The sequence below is a fragment of the Rhinatrema bivittatum genome, chromosome 19, assembly GCF_901001135.1.
Source record: "Rhinatrema bivittatum chromosome 19, aRhiBiv1.1, whole genome shotgun sequence".
Lineage (NCBI taxonomy): Eukaryota > Metazoa > Chordata > Amphibia > Gymnophiona > Rhinatrematidae > Rhinatrema > Rhinatrema bivittatum.
Genome location: NC_042633.1, coordinates 44,153,561 through 44,172,349, shown reverse-complemented (window position 1 = coordinate 44,172,349; position 18,789 = coordinate 44,153,561). Strand labels below are relative to the sequence as shown.

The 18,789-nt window shown below is 54.1% G+C and overlaps 2 protein-coding genes across 2 annotated transcripts; both read left to right on the top strand.

The window, feature by feature from the left end:
* The first annotated feature begins 281 nt into the window (after window positions 1-281).
* MRI1 (methylthioribose-1-phosphate isomerase 1) lies at window positions 282-13,357 on the top strand. The gene is made up of 8 exons (XM_029584753.1): window positions 282-476; window positions 3,759-3,994; window positions 4,511-4,680; window positions 4,850-5,026; window positions 5,546-5,770; window positions 6,210-6,339; window positions 10,669-10,724; window positions 12,828-13,357. The coding sequence occupies exons 1-8, from the start codon at window positions 345-347 to the stop codon at window positions 12,857-12,859; spliced, it is 1,158 nt and encodes a 385-aa protein (XP_029440613.1). The 5' UTR covers window positions 282-344; the 3' UTR covers window positions 12,860-13,357.
* Window positions 13,358-15,000: 1,643 nt separating this feature from the next.
* On the top strand, window positions 15,001-18,789 carry LOC115080906. The gene is made up of 2 exons (XM_029585369.1): window positions 15,001-18,299; window positions 18,372-18,789. Exons 1-2 carry the CDS (start codon window positions 16,730-16,732, stop codon window positions 18,764-18,766), a joined length of 1,965 nt encoding a protein of 654 aa, XP_029441229.1. The 5' UTR covers window positions 15,001-16,729; the 3' UTR covers window positions 18,767-18,789.

Here is an 18,789-nt window from a genome sequence, read left to right as displayed (position 1 = left end):
CATTCTCCCATTCTTGTCCCTAAATTAACAGAACTCCACCTCCCAGCACAGGGCGGTTCAGCCTGTCCAGCGGGTTAGTGTTACGCATGCGCTCTGCAATCTCCCCGCCCCCCTCGATGGCGTCACCAGATCATTTACAGCGGCAGCCAATGACAGAACGTCACGGATCCGAGGCTGCGGCCGATCCAAGCGTGGCAGGAGGTGGCGGTGGGTCCAGGTCACGTGCGGGGGGGAACACGTCAGTGGCGAGCGCCCGGTCACGTGTGGGGGGGGGGGGGGGGGGAACACGTCAGTGGCGAGCGCCGCCGGGGCCCGGTCACGTTGGGGAGGGGGATTCGGAAGCGATGAGTCTAGAGTCGGTGCGGTACAGCCGGGGCTCCCTGGCGGTGCTGAATCAGCTGCTGCTGCCCCGGGAGAGCCGCTATGAGCCGATAAGCGGCGTGCGGGAGGCCTGGGAGGCCATTCGGGCCATGAAGGTAAGGGGGGAGCAGGAATGGAGGGTCTCCGAGCAGCCAGGGCATTCCCGGCCCGCCGCCCTGCGTCTGTCCTCCCGTCCCATCTCTCCCCGGTCCTGTTTCAGGTTCGTTCCTCCCTCCCACCCTAACAATCAGTTTGCTATCCACCCCTCCCCCCATCCCATTTTCCCATTCTTGCTTTCCTGTTCCATGCTGAGAGAGGTGGTCTGACCTTCTGTGATGTCACGCTGCCCCAGACAGAGAGGTGGTCTGACCTTCTGTGATGTCACGCTGCCCCAGACAGAGAGGTGGTCTGACCTTCTGTGATGTCACGCTGCCCCAGACAGAGAGTAGTTGCCTGACCTCCTGTGATGTCACACTGTCCCAGACTGAACATTCTGTGATGTCACACTGCCCCAGACTGAGAGAGGTAGTCTGACCTTCTGTGATGTCACACTGTCCCAGACTGAACCATCTGTGATGTCACACTGTCCCAGACTGAGAGAGGTAGTCTGACCTCCTGTGATGTCACACTGTCCCAGACTGAACCTTCTGTGATGTCACACTGTCCCAGACTGAACCTTCTGTGATGTCACACTGCCCCAGACTGAGAGAGATGTTCTGTGATGTCACACTGCCCCAGACTGAGAGTGGTGGTCTGACCTTCTGTGATGTCACACTGTTTCATGCTGATGGTGCTCTGTCCTGTTCTGTTCCGTGCTGAGAGTGGTGGTATGTGCTGCTGTGATGTCACTGTTCTGTGCTTAGAGTGTGATGTCACGTTTTCCATGCTGAGGGCGATGATCTGTGCTGCTGTGATGTCACATGTTTCCATGCTGAGGGTGCTTATCTGTCCCGCTGTGATTTCACACTGTTCTGTGCTTAGAGCAGTTACACTGTGATGTCGCATTTTTAAAAGCTGAGTGGTGACCCGTCCCGCTATGATGTCACACTGTTCAATGCTGAGAGTTGTGATCCATCCTGTTGTGATATCACACAATACTGAGAGTGGTGACCCGTCCCACTGTAATGTCACTCTGTTTTATGCTGAAGGTGACCGTGAGCTGTCCTGTGATGTCACACTGTTCCATGCTTAAGAGCAGAAATCTGTTCCGCTGTGATGTCGCATTGTTTAGTGATGAGTGGTGACCCGACCTGCTGTGATGACACACTGTTCAATGCTGAGTGGTGACCCAACCTGCTGTGATGTCCCACTGGTAATCTGTCCCTCTGTAATGCTGAAGGTGACAATGATCTGTCCTGTGCTCAGTCTGTTCCTGCTGAGAGCGGTGGTCTGTCTCGCTGTGATGTCACACCGTTCCCTGCTGAGAGCGGTGACCTGTCCCACTGTAATGTCACATTGTTTCATGCTGAAGGTGACAGTGGTCTGTCCTGTGCTCACTCTGTTCCTGCTGAGAGCGGTGGTCTGTCCTGCTGTGATGTCACACCGTTCCCTGCTGAGAGCGGTGACCTGTCCCGCCGTAATGTCACATTGTTTCATGCTGAAGGTGACAGTGATCTGTCCTGTGCTCACTCTGTTCCTGCTGAGAGCGGTGGTCTGTCTCGCTGTGATGTCACACCGTTCCCTGCTGAGAGCGGTGACCTGTCCTGCCGTAATGTCACATTGTTTCATGCTGAAGGTGACAGTGATCTGTCCTGTGCTCACTCTGTTCCTGCTGAGAGCGGTGGTCTGTCTCGCTGTGATGTCACACCGTTCCCTGCTGAGAGCGGTGACCTGTCCCGCTGTAATGTCACATTGTTTCATGCTGAAGGTGACAGTGATCTGTCCTGTGCTCACTCTGTTCCTGCTGAGAGCGGTGGTCTGTCTCGCTGTGATGTCACACCGTTCAGTGCTGAGAGCGGTGACCTGTCCCGCTGTAATGTCACATTGTTTCATGCTGAAGGTGACAGTGGTCTGTCCTGTGCTCACTCTGTTTCAGCAGAGAGCGGTGGTCTGTCCCGCTGTGATGTCTCACCGTCTCACCGAGAGTGGTGATGTGACACTGTTCAATGCTCAGGGTGGTGATCTGTGCTGCTGTGACCTTGTCCCGCTGTGATGTCAGAGTTCTCCATGCTGAAGGAAGCTGACAGTGTTGCTCACACCACATCTTTGAGAAAAAGTTAAATCGTGCAGCTGAGGATAGAAAGCTTTTGCTGAAAAAGGGCCCAGAAACTATCTTGATGTTAGAGCTGCTGAACTGATGCAGGCAGAGAAACCCAAGATCAAGGTAAATAAGCACGAGCAGGAAACAGGTGCTGGAAGATTGCAACATCGGATCCGAAACGGGGCTCACGGTGATGCCCACCCTACCATACGCAGCTGAAACTTGCACACCTGAAGGTGCCGACGCGGTCTGCTTTCCCACGCCTCTCCCTCCCCCCCTCCTTAGAAACACATCCGACATTAACCTCACCTGGGCTGGCCACGTCATCCGAGTGTCTGACTCCCAAAGCGTGTCGCCTTCTCCCATGCGCTGCAGGAAACGCTCCCGGGGATGCCCTGGAGGCTTAGATGGGGAGCCGCAGCTCGTGAGGCCCGTTCTCGGGACCGCTCCGGACGGCGGAAGGGTCTGCTCACGAGGTCTCGTCCCTTCAGAACCCCGCGACGCCGGCAGGAGGTCTGGAAACGCTGCAAGGCCCACCTCTCTCGTTCTCCCGTGCGCTTGCCTTCCCTGCCCTTCTCGCAGACGCGTTACGTGTGTGTGTGTGCGCGTCCATTCTTGGATCGGCCTCCCCGGGCGATCCGGGTTCTTCCTTTGTGAGGGGTTAACCCTCGCTGCCGCCTCGGAGCGTAACATGATAAACCCGGGACTGCATCCCACAGGGCAATGCTGTGTGGAAAGCCTTTTAGATTGAAATGCATCGGAAGAAAGCAAGAAAGTGAGGAGTCCCAGGGACCATAAGAACAAGCCATGCTGTGGGTAAGACCGAGGATCCAACAAGCCCAGCATCCTGACTCCAACAGTGGCCAATCCAGAGCTCTTTTTTTTTTTTTTTTTTTTTGCTAGGTATGTAAAATAGAAAGTGCCATAAGCTGGTTTTTTTTTTTTTTTCTGTTAAAAGAAATAGTTTTGGGATGAGCCCTGCCTGTGAAAGCACCGTGACACCTTGGCATAGTGGTTTGCTTTGTAGCTTGATAGCTCTCAGCATTAACGGCCCTGATCTCCTTTCGATTTTCGTGCTGAAGATTTCCCCCCTCCCCTTTTCTTCTGACGGCGGCGGGAGGGAGGAAGGGGGATTTTAGCTGAAGTCTCTTATCGCTGCCGCCCGCTCTGATCCCTGTGACCATGGGGACCCTTACAGGTGCGAGGAGCCCCCGCCATCGCCATCGTGGGCTGCCTGAGCCTCGCCGTGGAGCTGCACCGCGCCGAGGCGAAGGAGAAGGAGCAGCTGCTGACGTTCGTCCTGGATTCCCTCGCCTTCCTGGTCACCTCCCGGCCGACGGCGGTGAACATGGCCAGAGCGGCAGGGGAGCTGTCGGCATTCGTGCGCCGGGAGGCCGAGCGGGCAGGTGCGACCTCCGAGAGCATCCAGGAAAGGTAAGGACAGAAAAGCTCCCTCTTCCCCGGCGGGGGGGCGAGGAAGAAACATAACAGCCCCACTGTAATCGGTGCTGATTTTATCTCCTTTTATTGTAAAGCTTGTGTTTATCTATTTCCTCGTTCTTACGGACAGCTCACAGGCACAGTAAAAGCGGCCGGTGCTGTGAGCGGCGATTGCATCCCCGTGCAAAAAAAACTTCCATAAAATGCCCAACAACAATCGCCTACAATAATACAGGATGAATAAAACAGGCATCGACAATAGAAAATAATACCAGAGTAAATATACAAAAAAAAAAATAACCTACAGAGTTTAAATATAACAGCTCTCGGCAGGTTAATATTGCAGCTGTCCCCAGTTACAGAAATGCGTTCACAATACTTTGCTACCCGAGGTGGAGCCTCTCTGCCTGATTCCTGAATTCTTCCCGTTCCCCCCCCTCCCGGTCCCTCCTTTTGCATCCCACGAGGATGGGGGAAAACTGCCTGACCCTTCTTTATTCGCCCCCTTAGCGTGATACGGTGGGCGGAGGACCTCCTGATGAAGGATACCCAGGACAACAAGAAGATCGGGGACCACGGAGCGCGGCATCTCGTCCGGAGAATCCCAGGGCAGCCGGTCACGGTCCTGACCCACTGCAACACCGGCTCGCTGGCCACCGCTGGCTATGGCACTGCACTGGGTGAGGGGGGGCCTGTGCTACTGTGCTGGGTTGGTATCGAGAGGGTCTCCGCTTCGCTAGGGCTGCGCAGAGCGATGTTGCACTAACGGTATACACGGCGCCGTGTACGAGGCCCCTGTGGCAGGAAGCCGCTCTGACTCTCTCCCCTTAAATGTTTTGATCTGTTTAGGTGTGATCCGTTCCCTGCACGCCATGGGTCGCCTGGCGCACGTTTACTGCACGGAAACCAGGCCCTATAACCAAGGCGCGCGACTCACCGCCTACGAGCTGGTGTACGAGAAGATCCCCGCCACCCTCATTGCTGACAGCATGGCGTCCGTGGCCATGAAAGAGAAGGGCGTGTCAGGTGCGTGTGTGCGCGCCGTGGCAGAAGGCAGGGCCATCCGGACCTAAGTCGGTCCTGTTATTGGGTCACGAAATGGATCCCCAGTAAGAAAATGTAAAGTTCCCAGCTCTTCTGCTTTACAGATTGTACGGTTACCCACCTCCTATCGTCTCGGCATCTGGAAGCTGGAGGCGTTCGTTTTGCAGCCTGGGTGGGTGGGGGAACGCAGGATACAAATTCTGAGCCTGGGGCTTTTGATTGTGGTTTGGTTCTCGGGGATTCTGCTGCAACACACAAGTGGGACCCGGACCCAAATGCGTTGGGAGCAGCTGGTAAACAGTACAAGCCAAGGTGATAGATAATCTCTGGGGGAGAAGTGGTGCCAGGCTGCAGCTGCTGGGAGTTTGTCTGTCTGTCTGTCTAACTCCTGATGCTGCCAGTCTCTTGCCTGCAAGGGTTTGGGGGTGTGTCTCTCTCTCCCACTGGTGGGCTGACCCCCCCCCCCCCCCGATCTCTAACCTGCTCTGGGTCTGTTCTCAGCTGTCGTCGTCGGGGCGGACAGAGTGGTGGCAAACGGGGACACGGCAAACAAGGTGGGCACCTACCAGCTGGCCATTGCCGCCAAGCACCACGGCATCCCGTTTTACGTGGCGGCCCCCAGCACCTCGTGCGACCTGGACCTGAAGGAGGGGGCCCACATTGTGATCGAGGAGAGACCCGGTGAGGAGCTGACCGACCTGAACGGAGAGCGAATCGCTGCCCGGGGTAAGGAAGGGGGCGTGAACACAAAACCAGGGGTGTTGGGTGGCAATGCTGCATTGTGCTTCTCTGTGCCCCGCTCAATTAGCAACTGGTCCGGCATTCGAGGAATCCCCTCCCGGGACCTGCTCGCCAGGGATGAAACGCGCGTAACCATGTGAACTACTCCTGCCCCTTTCATGCAATAATTTAGGAGGAACGCTCGGTGAGCAACGTTACTTCCCTGGTGGGTGCGCACTTCACAGTCCACCCTGGTGCAGCCCTTCTGCCCACACTCTGGCACAGCCCCCCTCATTCTCACAAGGATTGTGTTATAAAATTTTATATTGTTATCAATAAAGTTTATTTTGTAAAAAAAAAAAAAAAAAAAGTTTGTGCCAGGGAGTTGCCGACTGGCTGCCTGTGTTCCTACAATGGGGAACCCTCTCCTCCGCTTTCTCCTCAGGTATCGGGGTGTGGAATCCGGCTTTTGACGTAACGCCCTGCGGCCTCATCACTGGTGGAATCATCACTGAATTTGGGGTCTTTGCCCCCCAGGAGCTGCAGGCAGCACTCGCCAAGTTCACCAAAGAAAGGTGAAACGTGCAAGGGGTGGTGGCGGGGTTAAGCCCGGACGCGGGGCCACGCTCGCTCTTTCTGACTCTGTACAGTAAATAAAATTTCTCCCGCAAGCCACGGTGTTTTGTACATAAGCTGCTGCCAGGGGGGGTGGGTGGGGTGGGCTGCAGAGCCATTGCCTCCTTTTCACTCACTGTGACCTCTAGGACTTGTAGTTCTGTTTTTATTCATGGAGGCATCAGGAACAAATGCACTCTGTGCCCTTCAGATGAAACGTTGGACATCGTAGGAAGGCCCTGTAAGCTGTTATTACTGGGAGGGGATGAGAAGTGAGGGGTGGAGGAATGAGGGACAGAATTATAAAAGATGGAAAAAGAGATTCTCGTGCTTCCGTGAATGTTCAGATTTGGCAATTGTATTGCAGTCTAGTGAATTTGTTTTATAATCTGTTATTGTTTAATAAAGATGTTGAAAGATAAAAATATTGTTGGTATCGGTGGGTTTTTTTAATCTTTCAACATCTTTATTAAACAATAACAGATTATAAAAGACATTCAATATGATTGTCCTGTTTCGTGAATGTTCGCATTTGGCAATGTTTTTCCATCTTTTATGGTTCTATCCCTCATTTCCCCCACCCCTCTCCTCATCACCTCCCTATAGCATCAACTTCCAAAGCTTTTATATGAGTCCAATGTTTGATGAGAATGTCAGAGGGCATAAACGATAAGAACATGCCACACTGGGTCAGACCCAAGGGGCCATCAAGCCCAGCATCCTGTTTCCAACAGTGGCCAATCCAGGCCACAAGTACCCAAACATTAGATCCCGAGCTACTATTGCTTATTAATTACTGTCATAGCTGTTTATGGATTCATCCTCTAGGAACTTATCTAAACCTTCTTTAAATCCAGTTACACTAACTGCTGTAACCACATCCTCTGGCAATGAATTCCAGAGCTTAACTATGCGCTGAGTGAAAAATATAAAAACCAAAAAAAACTCAGCTACTTGCTAACTTCATGGAATGCCCCCTGGTCCTTCTATTATCTGAGAGAGTAAATAACCGAGTCACATCTACCCGTTCTAGACCTCTCATGATTTTAAACACCTCTATCATATCCCCCCTCAGTCGTCTCTTCTCCAGGCTGAAAAGTCCTAACCTCTTTAGTCTTTCCTCATAGGGGAGCTGTTCCATTCCCCTTATCATTTTGGTTGCCCTTCTCTGTACCTTCTCCATCACAATTATATCTTTTTTAAGATGCGGCGACCAGAATTGTACACAGTATTCAAGGTGTGGTCTCACCATGGAGTGATACAGAGGCATTATGACATTTTCCGTTTTATTCACCTTCCCCTTTCTAATAATTCCTAACATTGGTTTTTGGATGGCTGCAGCACAATGAACTGATGATTTCAATAGATTGCGATACAATTGCAAAATTGTATCGCAATCTTTATATGCTATAGTACATATGCTGTAGTACGCAAGGCCTTTATATGTTGTAGTACATTTGATCAGAAAGTCACTGCTCTTTAGCGGTCCCTGCCTGCTTGCCAGGCTCTGACACCTGCCCTTCCTGCATTTCTGCTCCCTGCCCCTCTCTCTCCCGGCATGCCTCGCTCTGACGCCCCCATAGCAGCGTTTCTGCTCCCTGCCCCTCTCTCTCCCGGCATGCCTCGCTCTGACGCCCCCATAGCAGCGTTTCTGCTCCCTGCCCCTCTCTCTCCCGGCATGCCTCGCTCCCTGATGCCCCCTTGTGCAGCGTTTCTGCTCCCTGCCCCTCTCTGTCCTGGCATGCCTCGCTCTGACGCCCCCATAGCAGCGTTTCTGCTCCCTGCCCCTCTCTCTCCCGGCATGCCTCGCTCCCTGATGCCCCCTTGTGCAGCGTTTCTGCTCCCTGCCCCTCTCTGTCCCGGCATGCCTTGCTCTGATGCCCCCTTGTGCAGCGTTTCTGCTCCCTGCCCCTCTCTGTCCCGGCATGCCTCGCTCCCTGATGCCCCCTTGTGCAGCGTTTCTGCTCCCTGCCCCTCTCTCTCCCGGCATGCCTCGCTCTGATGCCCCCTAGTGCAGCGTTTCTGCTCCCTGCCCCCCTCTCTCCCGGCATGCCTTGCTCTGACGCCCCCATTGCTGCGTTTCTGCTCCCTGCCCCTCTCTCTCCCGGCATGCCTCGCTCTCTGATGCCCCCTAGTGCAGCGTTTCTGCTCCCTGCCCCTCTCTCTCCCGGCACGCCTTGCTCTGATGCCCCCATTGCTGCGTTTCTGCTCCCTGCCCCTCTCTTTCCCGGCATGCCTCGCTCTGATGCCCCCTAGTGCAGCGTTTCTGCTCCCTGCCCCCCTCTCTCCCGGCATGCCTTGCTCTGACGCCCCCATTGCTGCGTTTCTGCTCCCTGCCCCTCTCTCTCCCCGGCATGCCTCGCTCTCTGATGCCCCCTAGTGCAGCGTTTCTGCCCCCAGCCCCTCTCTTTCCCGGCATGCCTCGCTCTCTGATGCCCCCTAGTGCAGCGTTTCTGCTCCCTGCCCCCCTCTCTCCCGGCATGCCTTGCTCTGACGCCCCCCATTGCTGCGTTTCTGCTCCCTGCCCCTCTCTTTCCCGGCATGCCTCGCTCTCTGATGCCCCCTAGTGCAGCGTTTCTGCTCCCTGCCCCTCTCTCTCCCGGCATGCCTTGCTCTCTGATGCCCCCATTGCTGCGTTTCTGCTCCCTGCCCCTCTCTCTCCCGGCATGCCTCGCTCTGACGCCCCCATTGCTGCGTTTCTGCTCCCTGCCCCTCTCTCTCCCAGGGTGCCCCGCTTCCCCCCCAACAAGTCCCGCCCCGCCCCTTTCTCCCAGAGTGCTTTGCTCTGCCCCGCTCGGAAAATGGCGCAGGGGAAGCGGAAGTTTAAGGCGCAGCCAGTGAAGAAGGCGCCGCTAGCGCGGAAGAAAGGACCGAAAAAGGGAGGTGAGAGACGGCGGGGCTGGGTTTCTGCTTCTACCCCAGGGCTTGCAATCTTTCTGCTGTCGGAGCCCGAGCTGAAGAGGCCTCCGTCCTTCCTACCGCCGCCACCCACGAGTCCTCTGTGCCCCTGATTCACTTCTCCGCTCGAGAACCTCTGAACCCACCCCCGCACCTCATTCCTCTCCCACCCCCCGCACCCCATTCCTCTCCACCTGCGCCGCCCAGAGCTCCTTGCATCGCACTCCTCTCTCCCCCGAGAGCTGCGCGCCACTCCCCAGGCTTACTTTTCTGCTCCCCAGCTGTCGCTGCCAGCCCTCTCCCCGCCCCAAGAGCGATCTGTGCGCTGCACGACTTTCAAGGGCTCCCACCCCCCAATACTCCGTGCTGGAGCTCACACTCCTGGGCTGTAAGGGAGCTCTCTTCCTCCCTCTCCCCGCCCCGAGAGCGATGTGTGCGCTGCACGACTTTCAAGGGCTCCCACCCCCCAATACTCCGTGCTGGAGCTCACACTCCTGGGCTGTAAGGGAGCTCTCTTCCTCCCTCTCCCCGCCCCGAGAGCGATCTGTGCGCTGCACGACTTTCAAGGGCTCCCACCCCCCAATACGCCGTACTGGAGCTCACACTCCTGGGCTGTAAGGGAGCTCTCTTCCTCCCTCTCCCCAAGAGCGATCTGTGCGCTGCACGACTTTCAAGGGCTCCCACCCCCCAATACTCCGTGCTGGAGCTCACACTCCTGGGCTGTAAGGGAGCTCTCTTCCTCCCTCTCCCCGCCCCGAGAGCGATGTGTGCGCTGCACGACTTTCAAGGGCTCCCACCCCCCAATACGCCGTGCTGGAGCTCACACTCCTGGGCTGTAAGGGAGCTCTCTTCCTCCCTCCCCACGCAAGCTGAATGGCAAACCACGACTCCCCGGACAGTATAGGAACCCCTTCGTGCTCCACCTTATCCTCTGCCCACCAATGCTTAATGAAGCCCAGTAGCTCTGTACCCTCGCTCCCACCCCCTCTGCACCTCGTTCTCTCCTATTCCAAGCTGCACGCGACTTGCTTTGCTACCCCCAGGTGTAAGGAAGATTCTACAGAGTTGTGCCCCCCCCCCCGGATTGTATGGGATCCTCTGCTCTCCACCAGTCCCCCTGAGACTTCTCTCCCCCAGGTTTGGGCTGTGTGTGTGGAAGAGCATTGCCCCCTACCCATCATCCCACTCCCTCCATTTCTCCTGATTTCGGCTACCCTTGACCCACAAACTTGTACTAAGTTAGTAGATCATCCATGACCTGCAGATTGGGTATAAAGGGGAAATAGGGACTTTGCACCAGGGTACCTGGGGTGTCATGGCTTCTGGCCCTGAGCCAGGATGAAAACAGCAGGTAAAAATTGAAAGTGAACAAGTGTCATTACCTTTTTCAGGTCGAGTAATTGCCCCCAAAAAGTCTCGCGTGATCCATCAGCAGAAGTTGAAAAAGGTGAGTCTGAGTAGGATGGCATTTTTTGGAAAGGGTTTGCAGAACGAGCAGGAACGGTGATGTGTAAATTTACCATTCCTGCTCTTTCTTCGTCTTACATGTTATCTGCATTTGCTCCGGTCAGACCCTGCTCTGTGTACTGATAGCTCCTAAGAACAGACCAGACCAAGGGTCCATCAAGCCCAGCATCCTGTTTCCACAGTGGCTAAGCCAGGTCACAAGTACCTGCCCAGTACCCAAACATTTAAATAGATCTCATGCTACTAAGGCCAGCAACAAGCAATGGCTATTTCCTATTGAATAACAGTTTTATGGACTTCTGCTCCAGGAACTTATCCAAACGTTTTTACATGTGTGGGGTGAATTTTAACTTGCAATATATTTCTTAAACCTTAAAAGATTATACAACAAAACAAATTAAGTAGATTACAATACAATTGTCAAAACTGAACATTCCCAGAAACACGAAAATCTTTTTCTATCTTTTATGGTTCTCCCTCTTTCTCCCCACCCCTCTCATCTCATCCCCTCCCTACAATATCATCTTACAAAACCTTCATCTGTTGTTCAACATTTGATCAGAATATCACAGAGAGCATTTGTTCCTTGTGCCTCCAAGATTAAAATGATACCCTTCTAACCCTTCTGTATCCCCCTTCCTCATAAATGGTTCGTACATCAACCTCTGAAGACGCAACACTTAACAAACTAAGGCCTGGATTTATCAAAATGCACTAAATATCGCATGCGATAGGAAAAGGGGCGTGTTTTATGGTAATAGGCTGTTTATCGCACCCTTTGACATTCAGAGTGAGACATAAGAACAGAACCGTGCCCTCTTGTGAAGATCTGATGACCCTCGGAGTGAGGAAACTCAGCCCAAGATGAGATTTGTGCAGTGTTCTCTCAGCCTAGCTTGATGGACTCTGTCTACCTGGGTAACAGCAAGCTAGGTTGAGAGAACACTGCACAAATCTCACCTTTGGCTGAGTTTCCTCACTCCGAGGGTCATCAGATCTTCACAAGAGAGCACGGTTCTGTTCTTATGTCTCACTCTGAAAGTCAGTGGCCCCTAACCCCTGCACAAACCTCACCTCGAGTAACTAGGTGGGCCTCATATAGAGGTATAAATACCTACCTAGTATGAGGGCATTATGGCTAGTCTCTCTCTCTTTCTCTCTCTCATGCTTTCTCTTTTGAGGGCCCTGATAACTAGGTTGTCTCTCCAGCAGCTTAAATTACTAAAAACACTATTTGCCCCTTTTTCTGATTTGTATCGCACCATGCATTATGGTGCTTTCGCCATATAATACTTTGATAAATGACCCCCCCTAAGTTGTGTGTTTTTTTTTTTTTTATACCTAGCTATGCTAACTTCCTAAACCAGATCCTCTGGCAACAAATTTAATTGTGCATTGTGTGAGAATTTTCTGATTTGTTTTAAATGTGCTACTTGCAAACTTCATGGAATGCCCCCCCCCAAGTCCTTTGTATTATCTGAGAGTAAATAACCGATTCACATCTACCCGTTCTAGACCTCTCATGATTTTAAACACCTCTATCATATCCCCCCTCAGCCGTCTCTTCTCCAAGCTGAACATCCCTAACCTCTTTAGCCTTTCCTCATAGGGGAGCTGTTCCATTCCCCTTATCATTTTGGTTGCCCTTCTCTGCACTTTCTCCAGTGCAACTATATCCTTTTTGAGATGCGCCTCCTATCCCATGACTTTTTAGTTTCCTTAGAAGCCTCTCATGAGAGACTTTGTCAAACGCCTTCTGACAATCCAAATACACTACATCTACCGGTTCACCTTTATCCATATGTTTATTAACTCCTTCAAAAAAATGAAGCAGATTTGTGAGGCAAGACTTGCCCTGGGTAAATCCATGCTGGCTGTGTCCCATGAAACCACCTCTGTCTAAATGTTTTGTGATCATAATCTTTAAAACAGTTTCTGTGATTTTTGCTAGATAAGCAGATGCAAAAAAGAACCACCAGCAACCTGTTCTCAACAGTATTTCATGTTCCCTCTGTTTCGGTTGTATTGGGTTTTCCTTTGTGTATGCGTCCACGGTGTCTCATGTGTCATGTTTCCTTCACAGAACCTGGAGGTTGCAATCCGGAACAAGATTGAACATGATGTGACAATGAAAGCAAGTGTCAACATGCCCAAAAAACTGAATATTGTGAAAGCAGCAGAAAGTGTGAGAGAGAAGAAGAAGAAGAAGGGCGCAGCCAAGGAGTCCAGGAGCTGAGGAGAGACTGGACAGGCAAGGAGAGGCCAAGCAGCCCTGGGGGATTCCTGTGCGCTGAATCATGCCAAATCATCACCCAAACCCGGGAAAAATTATAGAAGGCCTACTGCTCGCCCCTGCTGGTATCCTGCAGCCAGAAGAGATAAGTGCAGCGTGTGCCGCGCTGCTCTGCTTTGTGAAGGATAACAGCACATGGGACTGGCATCCCGCAGCAGTTCTCTAATCTCCCTGCATTACGTCAGAAAGCAGCTGCTGGCGCGTCGCCGGACGTTTGTTCCCTGCGTGCTCCTGCCGCCTCTTTATTTGCCCTTCTGTACGCCTCCCGAGGGGGGGGGGGCTCGATTATAATAAAATGTGCGTGAGAAACGTGTGCGGAATTTTAGCTCGCGGGTTTTTTTTCTTTACTCGCGCGGTGAAAGCTCCCAGCGCAGTAAGCTAAAGGTAGGCAAGTGCCTCGCCGGTGAAAAACATGTGCGCAAAAATTAAATTCCGAGTGTATATTCTGCATGTTTCAACTGAAATAAGGATATTCATAATCAAAATACAAACCTACTGCTACCCCTAAGAGAGGGGGGGTTCCCAGTGATTAGGTAGCAACCTGTCTGCTTTATTCCTGTTAGCAAACCACAGATGTGGGCTAATTTGCTCCTAACTAGTGCCTGAGTGTGCCATCTTATTTTGTATTTCTAATGCCTTTAATGGTCTGTGGTGGGGGTTGAGCTGCTATCAGTACCTGCCCGGAAGAGCTTACGTAATGATAGACAGTTGCACGTACTGCTCCAGGGCCCAGACTCGCACGCCCCGATACTTCAGTCTTTGTCGTTGGAAATTTACCTTTGACCTTTTTAATTAAACAATAATACCATGTACAAAACTGCCAAATAATCTATTTAAGTAATAGAATCTGTTAGAAAGCGCACTCCCTTCACCTTTCATTTTGTGCTGGAAATATCATTTTGTCTTGATACAAACACGCATCTAAAGAAATGTATGCAGCGTGTTTCTCATTCCCTTTCTCAACCAAAATAAGGAATGGCCTGGGGAAGCCTGGCCTTATGTGTACCCCCCACCCCTGCCCTCCCAAACCACAGGAAAAAAAAAAAGGGTAGGCCAAGGAAAGGTAAGAACGTAAGCAATGCCCTGGGAAGGAAATCTGGGGCTGGTATCCAGAGTGGGCAAATGTGTGCGGTGCCCTTAGAGCGGGGGCTGCTGGTTACTGGTTTGTTTCTTTCACATGGAAAGGTTGGCATTGGCTTTTGCTAATACTGAGAGTCTAATTACTTCCCTGGTGGAGGTAATTTAATGGGGTAAATGTTACTGTGTTCCCCCTCTCCAGGGTGGTCTGGTGCTGACACATGGACGGTGTGAATGGAGCAGAGATGGGGGGGGGGGGGGGGGTTGGGTTATGTGATTAATTCCTTATGCTCCCTGCACTTAAAAACCTTTGTTCCCTGTGGAAGCTTTTTCATTTTGGGTTTAGCAGAGGCATTTATTTTTGTTAAAGGGGGGGACTGGCAGAAACAGGTTTGACCTGTTCCCTGTACGTACCCGGATCAGTCCAGACTCCTGGGTTATGCCCCCCCTCTAGCAGATGGAGACAGAAGTTTACAAACAAAACTCCGCCTATATCTAGGCTGGTGCCACCTACAGTCTGGCAGTCTTCTTCTGTCTCCTAGCAGGTGGAGAGGGTGCAAAACCTGCAGTCTGAGCTGAGGCCTAGTTTAAAAAAAAAAAAAAAAAAAAAAAAAAAGAGAAAGGTTTGACTTTAGTTTCTTAAGTTGTTTTGGTTTTTGACTGGTAGAAAATTGTGAGGCTCGGACCGCAGTTGATTGCCTGCAGGTCCGAACTCGTCTCCTCCCGAGGTGGGGTGAGGTCCCGCGGGGGGCCTTCCCTCCTGGGAGTTGAGCTCGCTGAGGGTGGGCTGAGGGCCCTTGCCAGCGTTCCTAGCCTGGGGGTGATACCGGGGAGCTCGGGTCACTCCCCCCAGGTGGTCCCGGAGCCGGTGGCGAACGGTAAAAAAAAAAAAAAAAAAAAAAAAAAAAAAAATTATTTACTTGGTTTGTTTTTTCTGTCTCTCTTGCTTTCTCTTCTCTTTCTCTCCTGCTCGTTGGGTTCGCGAGAGGGAACGGGATCGGCGCCGCGGGTAGCTGCTATTGTCAGTTTTGTTTTTTTTTTCTGCTCTGGTTGGGAGAGCATGCCGCGGCGGCCGGTCTGCAAGGCCTGCGGGGCGGCCCGTCGCCTCTCCCGGGACAGCCTTTGTTCAGGCTGCGTCTCGGGCGGCGAGGGCGGTTCTTCGGGCGCTAGCGCAGAGGGGCAGCGACTGCCGAAGGCTTCGGGACGTAAATCGGGGGCCGTAGGTCCGTTCCCGCGAAGCGCGGGAACAGACGCCATTTTGGCAGCGGCAATTTCAGCGGCGGGAAAACCCGCCATTTTGGGCTCAGCAGAGCCAGTTTGCGAGGCGCCCCCGTCGCCGGGGAGACCGGAGGACGTTCCTCCCGCTCTGTCCCCACAGAGGCGGGTCCCCGAGGGTGACCAGACTCCTGCTCTTAGCGATCCGGAGGAGGATCCGGATCGCAGCTCCTCTGACTCTTTTTCGTCGGATTTTGTGCTGGTAATGCATAAGGCCTTTAAGGCTAGCAGGCAGGCCAGGAAGAGATCGCGGGGAGCGCCGGATTTGGTTCGGGGACCGGACCCTAAGAGACGCGCCCGGTCCCTCTCGGTCTCGGATCCCCCGGGGGGAGCACGCCCGCTCCGTTTGGGGGCTCCGCGGGGGGATGCCGAGACGGAGTCCGAATCCGGGGATCCGGAGGAACTGGATCCGGATCCGCAGTCACAGCCGCGAGGCATTGACGGAGAAGGGGATCAGGGAGCCAGTGGGGCGACTGGACTCCACGCCACCGAGGGGGATGACCCCAAGGTGGTGCGTCTATTTCGGCGCGATGAGTTGGCGCCATTGATTCCGGCGATCCTCGAGGAATTGGCGATAGATTTGCCGCGACCGGAATCTCGCTTAGGGCGTACAGACCCCGTGGTGTTGGGGCTGAGGGGACCTCCGACGGCGTTTCCGTTGCATTTTTCGGTGTCCGACTTACTTTTTAAGGAGTGGGACACTCCTGATCTGGGGTTGAAGGTTTCCAAGGCCATGGATAAGCTTTATCCCCTGACAGAGGACGCGCTTGAGCTGTTTAAGATTCCAAAACTAGATTCGGCGGTGGCGGCGGTCACCAAAAGGACCACCATCCCGGTAACAGGGGGGACAGCTCTTAAGGATTTGCAGGATCGTAAGCTGGAGGTGCAGCTTAAGAAAATTTTTGAAGTCTCCGCGCTCAGTGTAAGGGCGGCGATCTGTAGCGGTTTCTCTCTTCGGGCAGGGCTCAGGTGGGCCCAGCAGCTTTCGGCTAACGAAGGTCTGTCACAGGAGGAAGCGCTGCAGGCGACTCGTCTGGAGGCGGTGATTGCCTATAGCGCGGATGCCTTTCATGACTTGCTCCGTTCGTCGGCACGGGCAATGGTCTCCGCGGTGTCGGCTCGTCGTTTGTTGTGGCTCCGCCATTGGGCGGCGGACGTCTCGTCGAAGGCTCGGTTAGGTTCATTGCCGTTTAAGGGGAAGTTACTTTTTGGTAAGGAACTGGAGGATTTGATTGAGTCCTTGGGCGAGAACAAAATACATCGGCTGCCGGAGGACAGGCCTCGATCAAGGGGGGCGCCGTCCACGCGAGGTAGGTTCCGTGGGGGTCGTCGGCCCCGTAATGCGCGAGGGGCGGTCTCCTCTTTTCGCCACAATGCGGCTAGGCAGCAGTCGTACTCGCAGTCCTTTCGTGGCCGCCGGTTTGGCAGACCCGGGACCGGGTCCGGAACCCCGGGCGGAAAGCTGCCACAATGATGGGCGGCCGGCCCACTCTCCGGTACCGGTGATCGGCGGCAGGTTAATGCAGTTTGCCAGGGAGTGGGCCAAGATCACGTCGGATCAGTGGGTGCTGGATGTGATAAGTCGCGGCTACGCGTTAGATTTTGCACAGCGGCCCCGTCCCGGTTTCATGGTGTCGCCATGCGGGTTTTCAGAGAAGCGTCAGGCGTTCCGGGACACAATCCGGCATCTGTTAGCCCTAGGCGCGATCGTGCCGGTGCCGTTCCGCGAGCTGCGCGGCGGCAGGTATTCCATTTACTTCCTGGTGCCAAAGAAAGAGGGCACGTTTCGTCCGATCCTCGACCTCAAGGGTGTCAACAGGTGCTTGCGGGTCCCAAGGTTTCGCATGGAGACGCTAAGATCGGTCATCGCGTCCGTGAGACAAGGAGAGTTTCTCGCGACTCTGGATCTCACGGAGGCGTATCTGCACGTCGGAATCCGCGCGGACCACCAACGCTACCTTCGGTTCGCAGTGTTGGGGCAGCATTTTCAATTCCAAGCGCTGCCATTTGGTCTGGCGACAGCCCCGCGAACCTTTACAAAGATCATGGTGGTGGTAGCGGCTCATCTTCGCAAGGAAGGGTGTCTGGTGCATCCGTATCTGGACGATTGGCTGATTCGAGCGAAGTCCGAGCGTCTCTGTCGGTTGGCGGTACAGCGAGTGGTCGATTTGTTGCAGAACCTTGGCTGGGTAATCAATCGGGCCAAGAGTCGGCTGGAACCGTCGCAATCCCTGGAGTTTTTGGGAGCGTTGTTCGACACCCGGCGGGGCATGGTATATCTGACGCAGGAGCGCAGAGTCAAATTGCAGTGCCAAGCCAGGCAGTTGTTGGCCAAGCCCATGCCGGTCGTCTGGGACTACCTACAAATGGTAGGGTCCATGACGTCCACGCGGGAATTGGTTCCTTGGGCGTTCGCGCATATGCGGCCTTTGCAATTGGCCTTACTCTCCCGCTGGAATCCGGTGTCGGAGCAGTTCCGTCTTCCGTTGCCGCTGCTGCATTCGGCTCGTTCCAGCATGGCCTGGTGGCTCTGTACCGGAAACTTGACCAAGGGCATATCGCTGAATGTGCCCTCGTGGACGGTGGTCACCACGGATGCCAGTCTGTACGGCTGGGGCGCGGTGTGTCTCCGGAGTTCGGTGCAGGGCACCTGGTCCCCGACGGAGGCGACGTGGTCCATCAATCGGTTGGAGACCAGGGCAGTGAGGTTAGCCCTTCGGGAGTTCTTGTCGTTGGTTCGAGGCCGGGCGGTCAGGATTCTATCGGACAATGCGACCACGGTGGCGTACATCAACCGGCAAGGCGGCACCAGAAGTCTACCAGTGGCCGCCGAGGCACGACAGTTGATGGCATGGGCCGAACGACACCTGCAATGCATAGCGGCGTCGCACATTGCGGGCGTGGAAAACGTTCAGGCGGATTTCCTGAGTCGCAATCGGCTAGATCCCGGCGAATGGGAACTTGCGGACGTAGCGTTTCGGAAAATTTGCGCCAGGTGGGGAACACCTGTTCTGGATCTGATGGCGACGTACAAAAATGCCAAAGCTCCGCGGTTTTTTGCTCGCCGCCGGGAAACGGGGGCGGAAGGGGTCGATGCCCTCGCGTTGCCTTGGCCGACAGGGGTGCTTCTCTATGTTTTCCCTCCGTGGCCCCTCATCGGTCGGACGCTGAGGCGCATAGAACTTCATCCGTCGCCCGTGATTCTGGTCGCTCCCGAATGGCCGCGGCGACCCTGGTTCGCGGATCTTCAGAACTTGGCGCTGGAGCCTCCCCTTCGGTTTCCTTATGTGCCGGACCTGCTACATCAGGGTCCCGTTTGTTTCGACCAGGTCGAATGCTTTTGTCTAGCGGCATGGCTTTTGAGAGGCGTAGGTTGAAAAAGCGGGGTTACACTGATGCG

Bases quoted from the DNA above. Each gene is read 5' to 3' on its own strand.
- LOC115080906 (XM_029585369.1), top strand. From the start codon at position 16,730: ATGCGCGAGGGGCGGTCTCCTCTTTTCGCCACAATGCGGCTAGGCAGC. The intron at 18,300-18,371 runs TTCAGGCGGATT...TAGCGTTTCGGA, and splicing joins CATTGCGGGCGTGGAAAACG to AAATTTGCGCCAGGTGGGGA.
- MRI1 (XM_029584753.1), top strand. From the start codon at position 345: ATGAGTCTAGAGTCGGTGCGGTACAGCCGGGGCTCCCTGGCGGTGCTG. The intron at 4,681-4,849 runs GTGAGGGGGGGC...TGATCTGTTTAG, and splicing joins TGGCTATGGCACTGCACTGG to GTGTGATCCGTTCCCTGCAC. The intron at 6,340-10,668 runs GTGAAACGTGCA...TACCTTTTTCAG, and splicing joins GCCAAGTTCACCAAAGAAAG to GTCGAGTAATTGCCCCCAAA.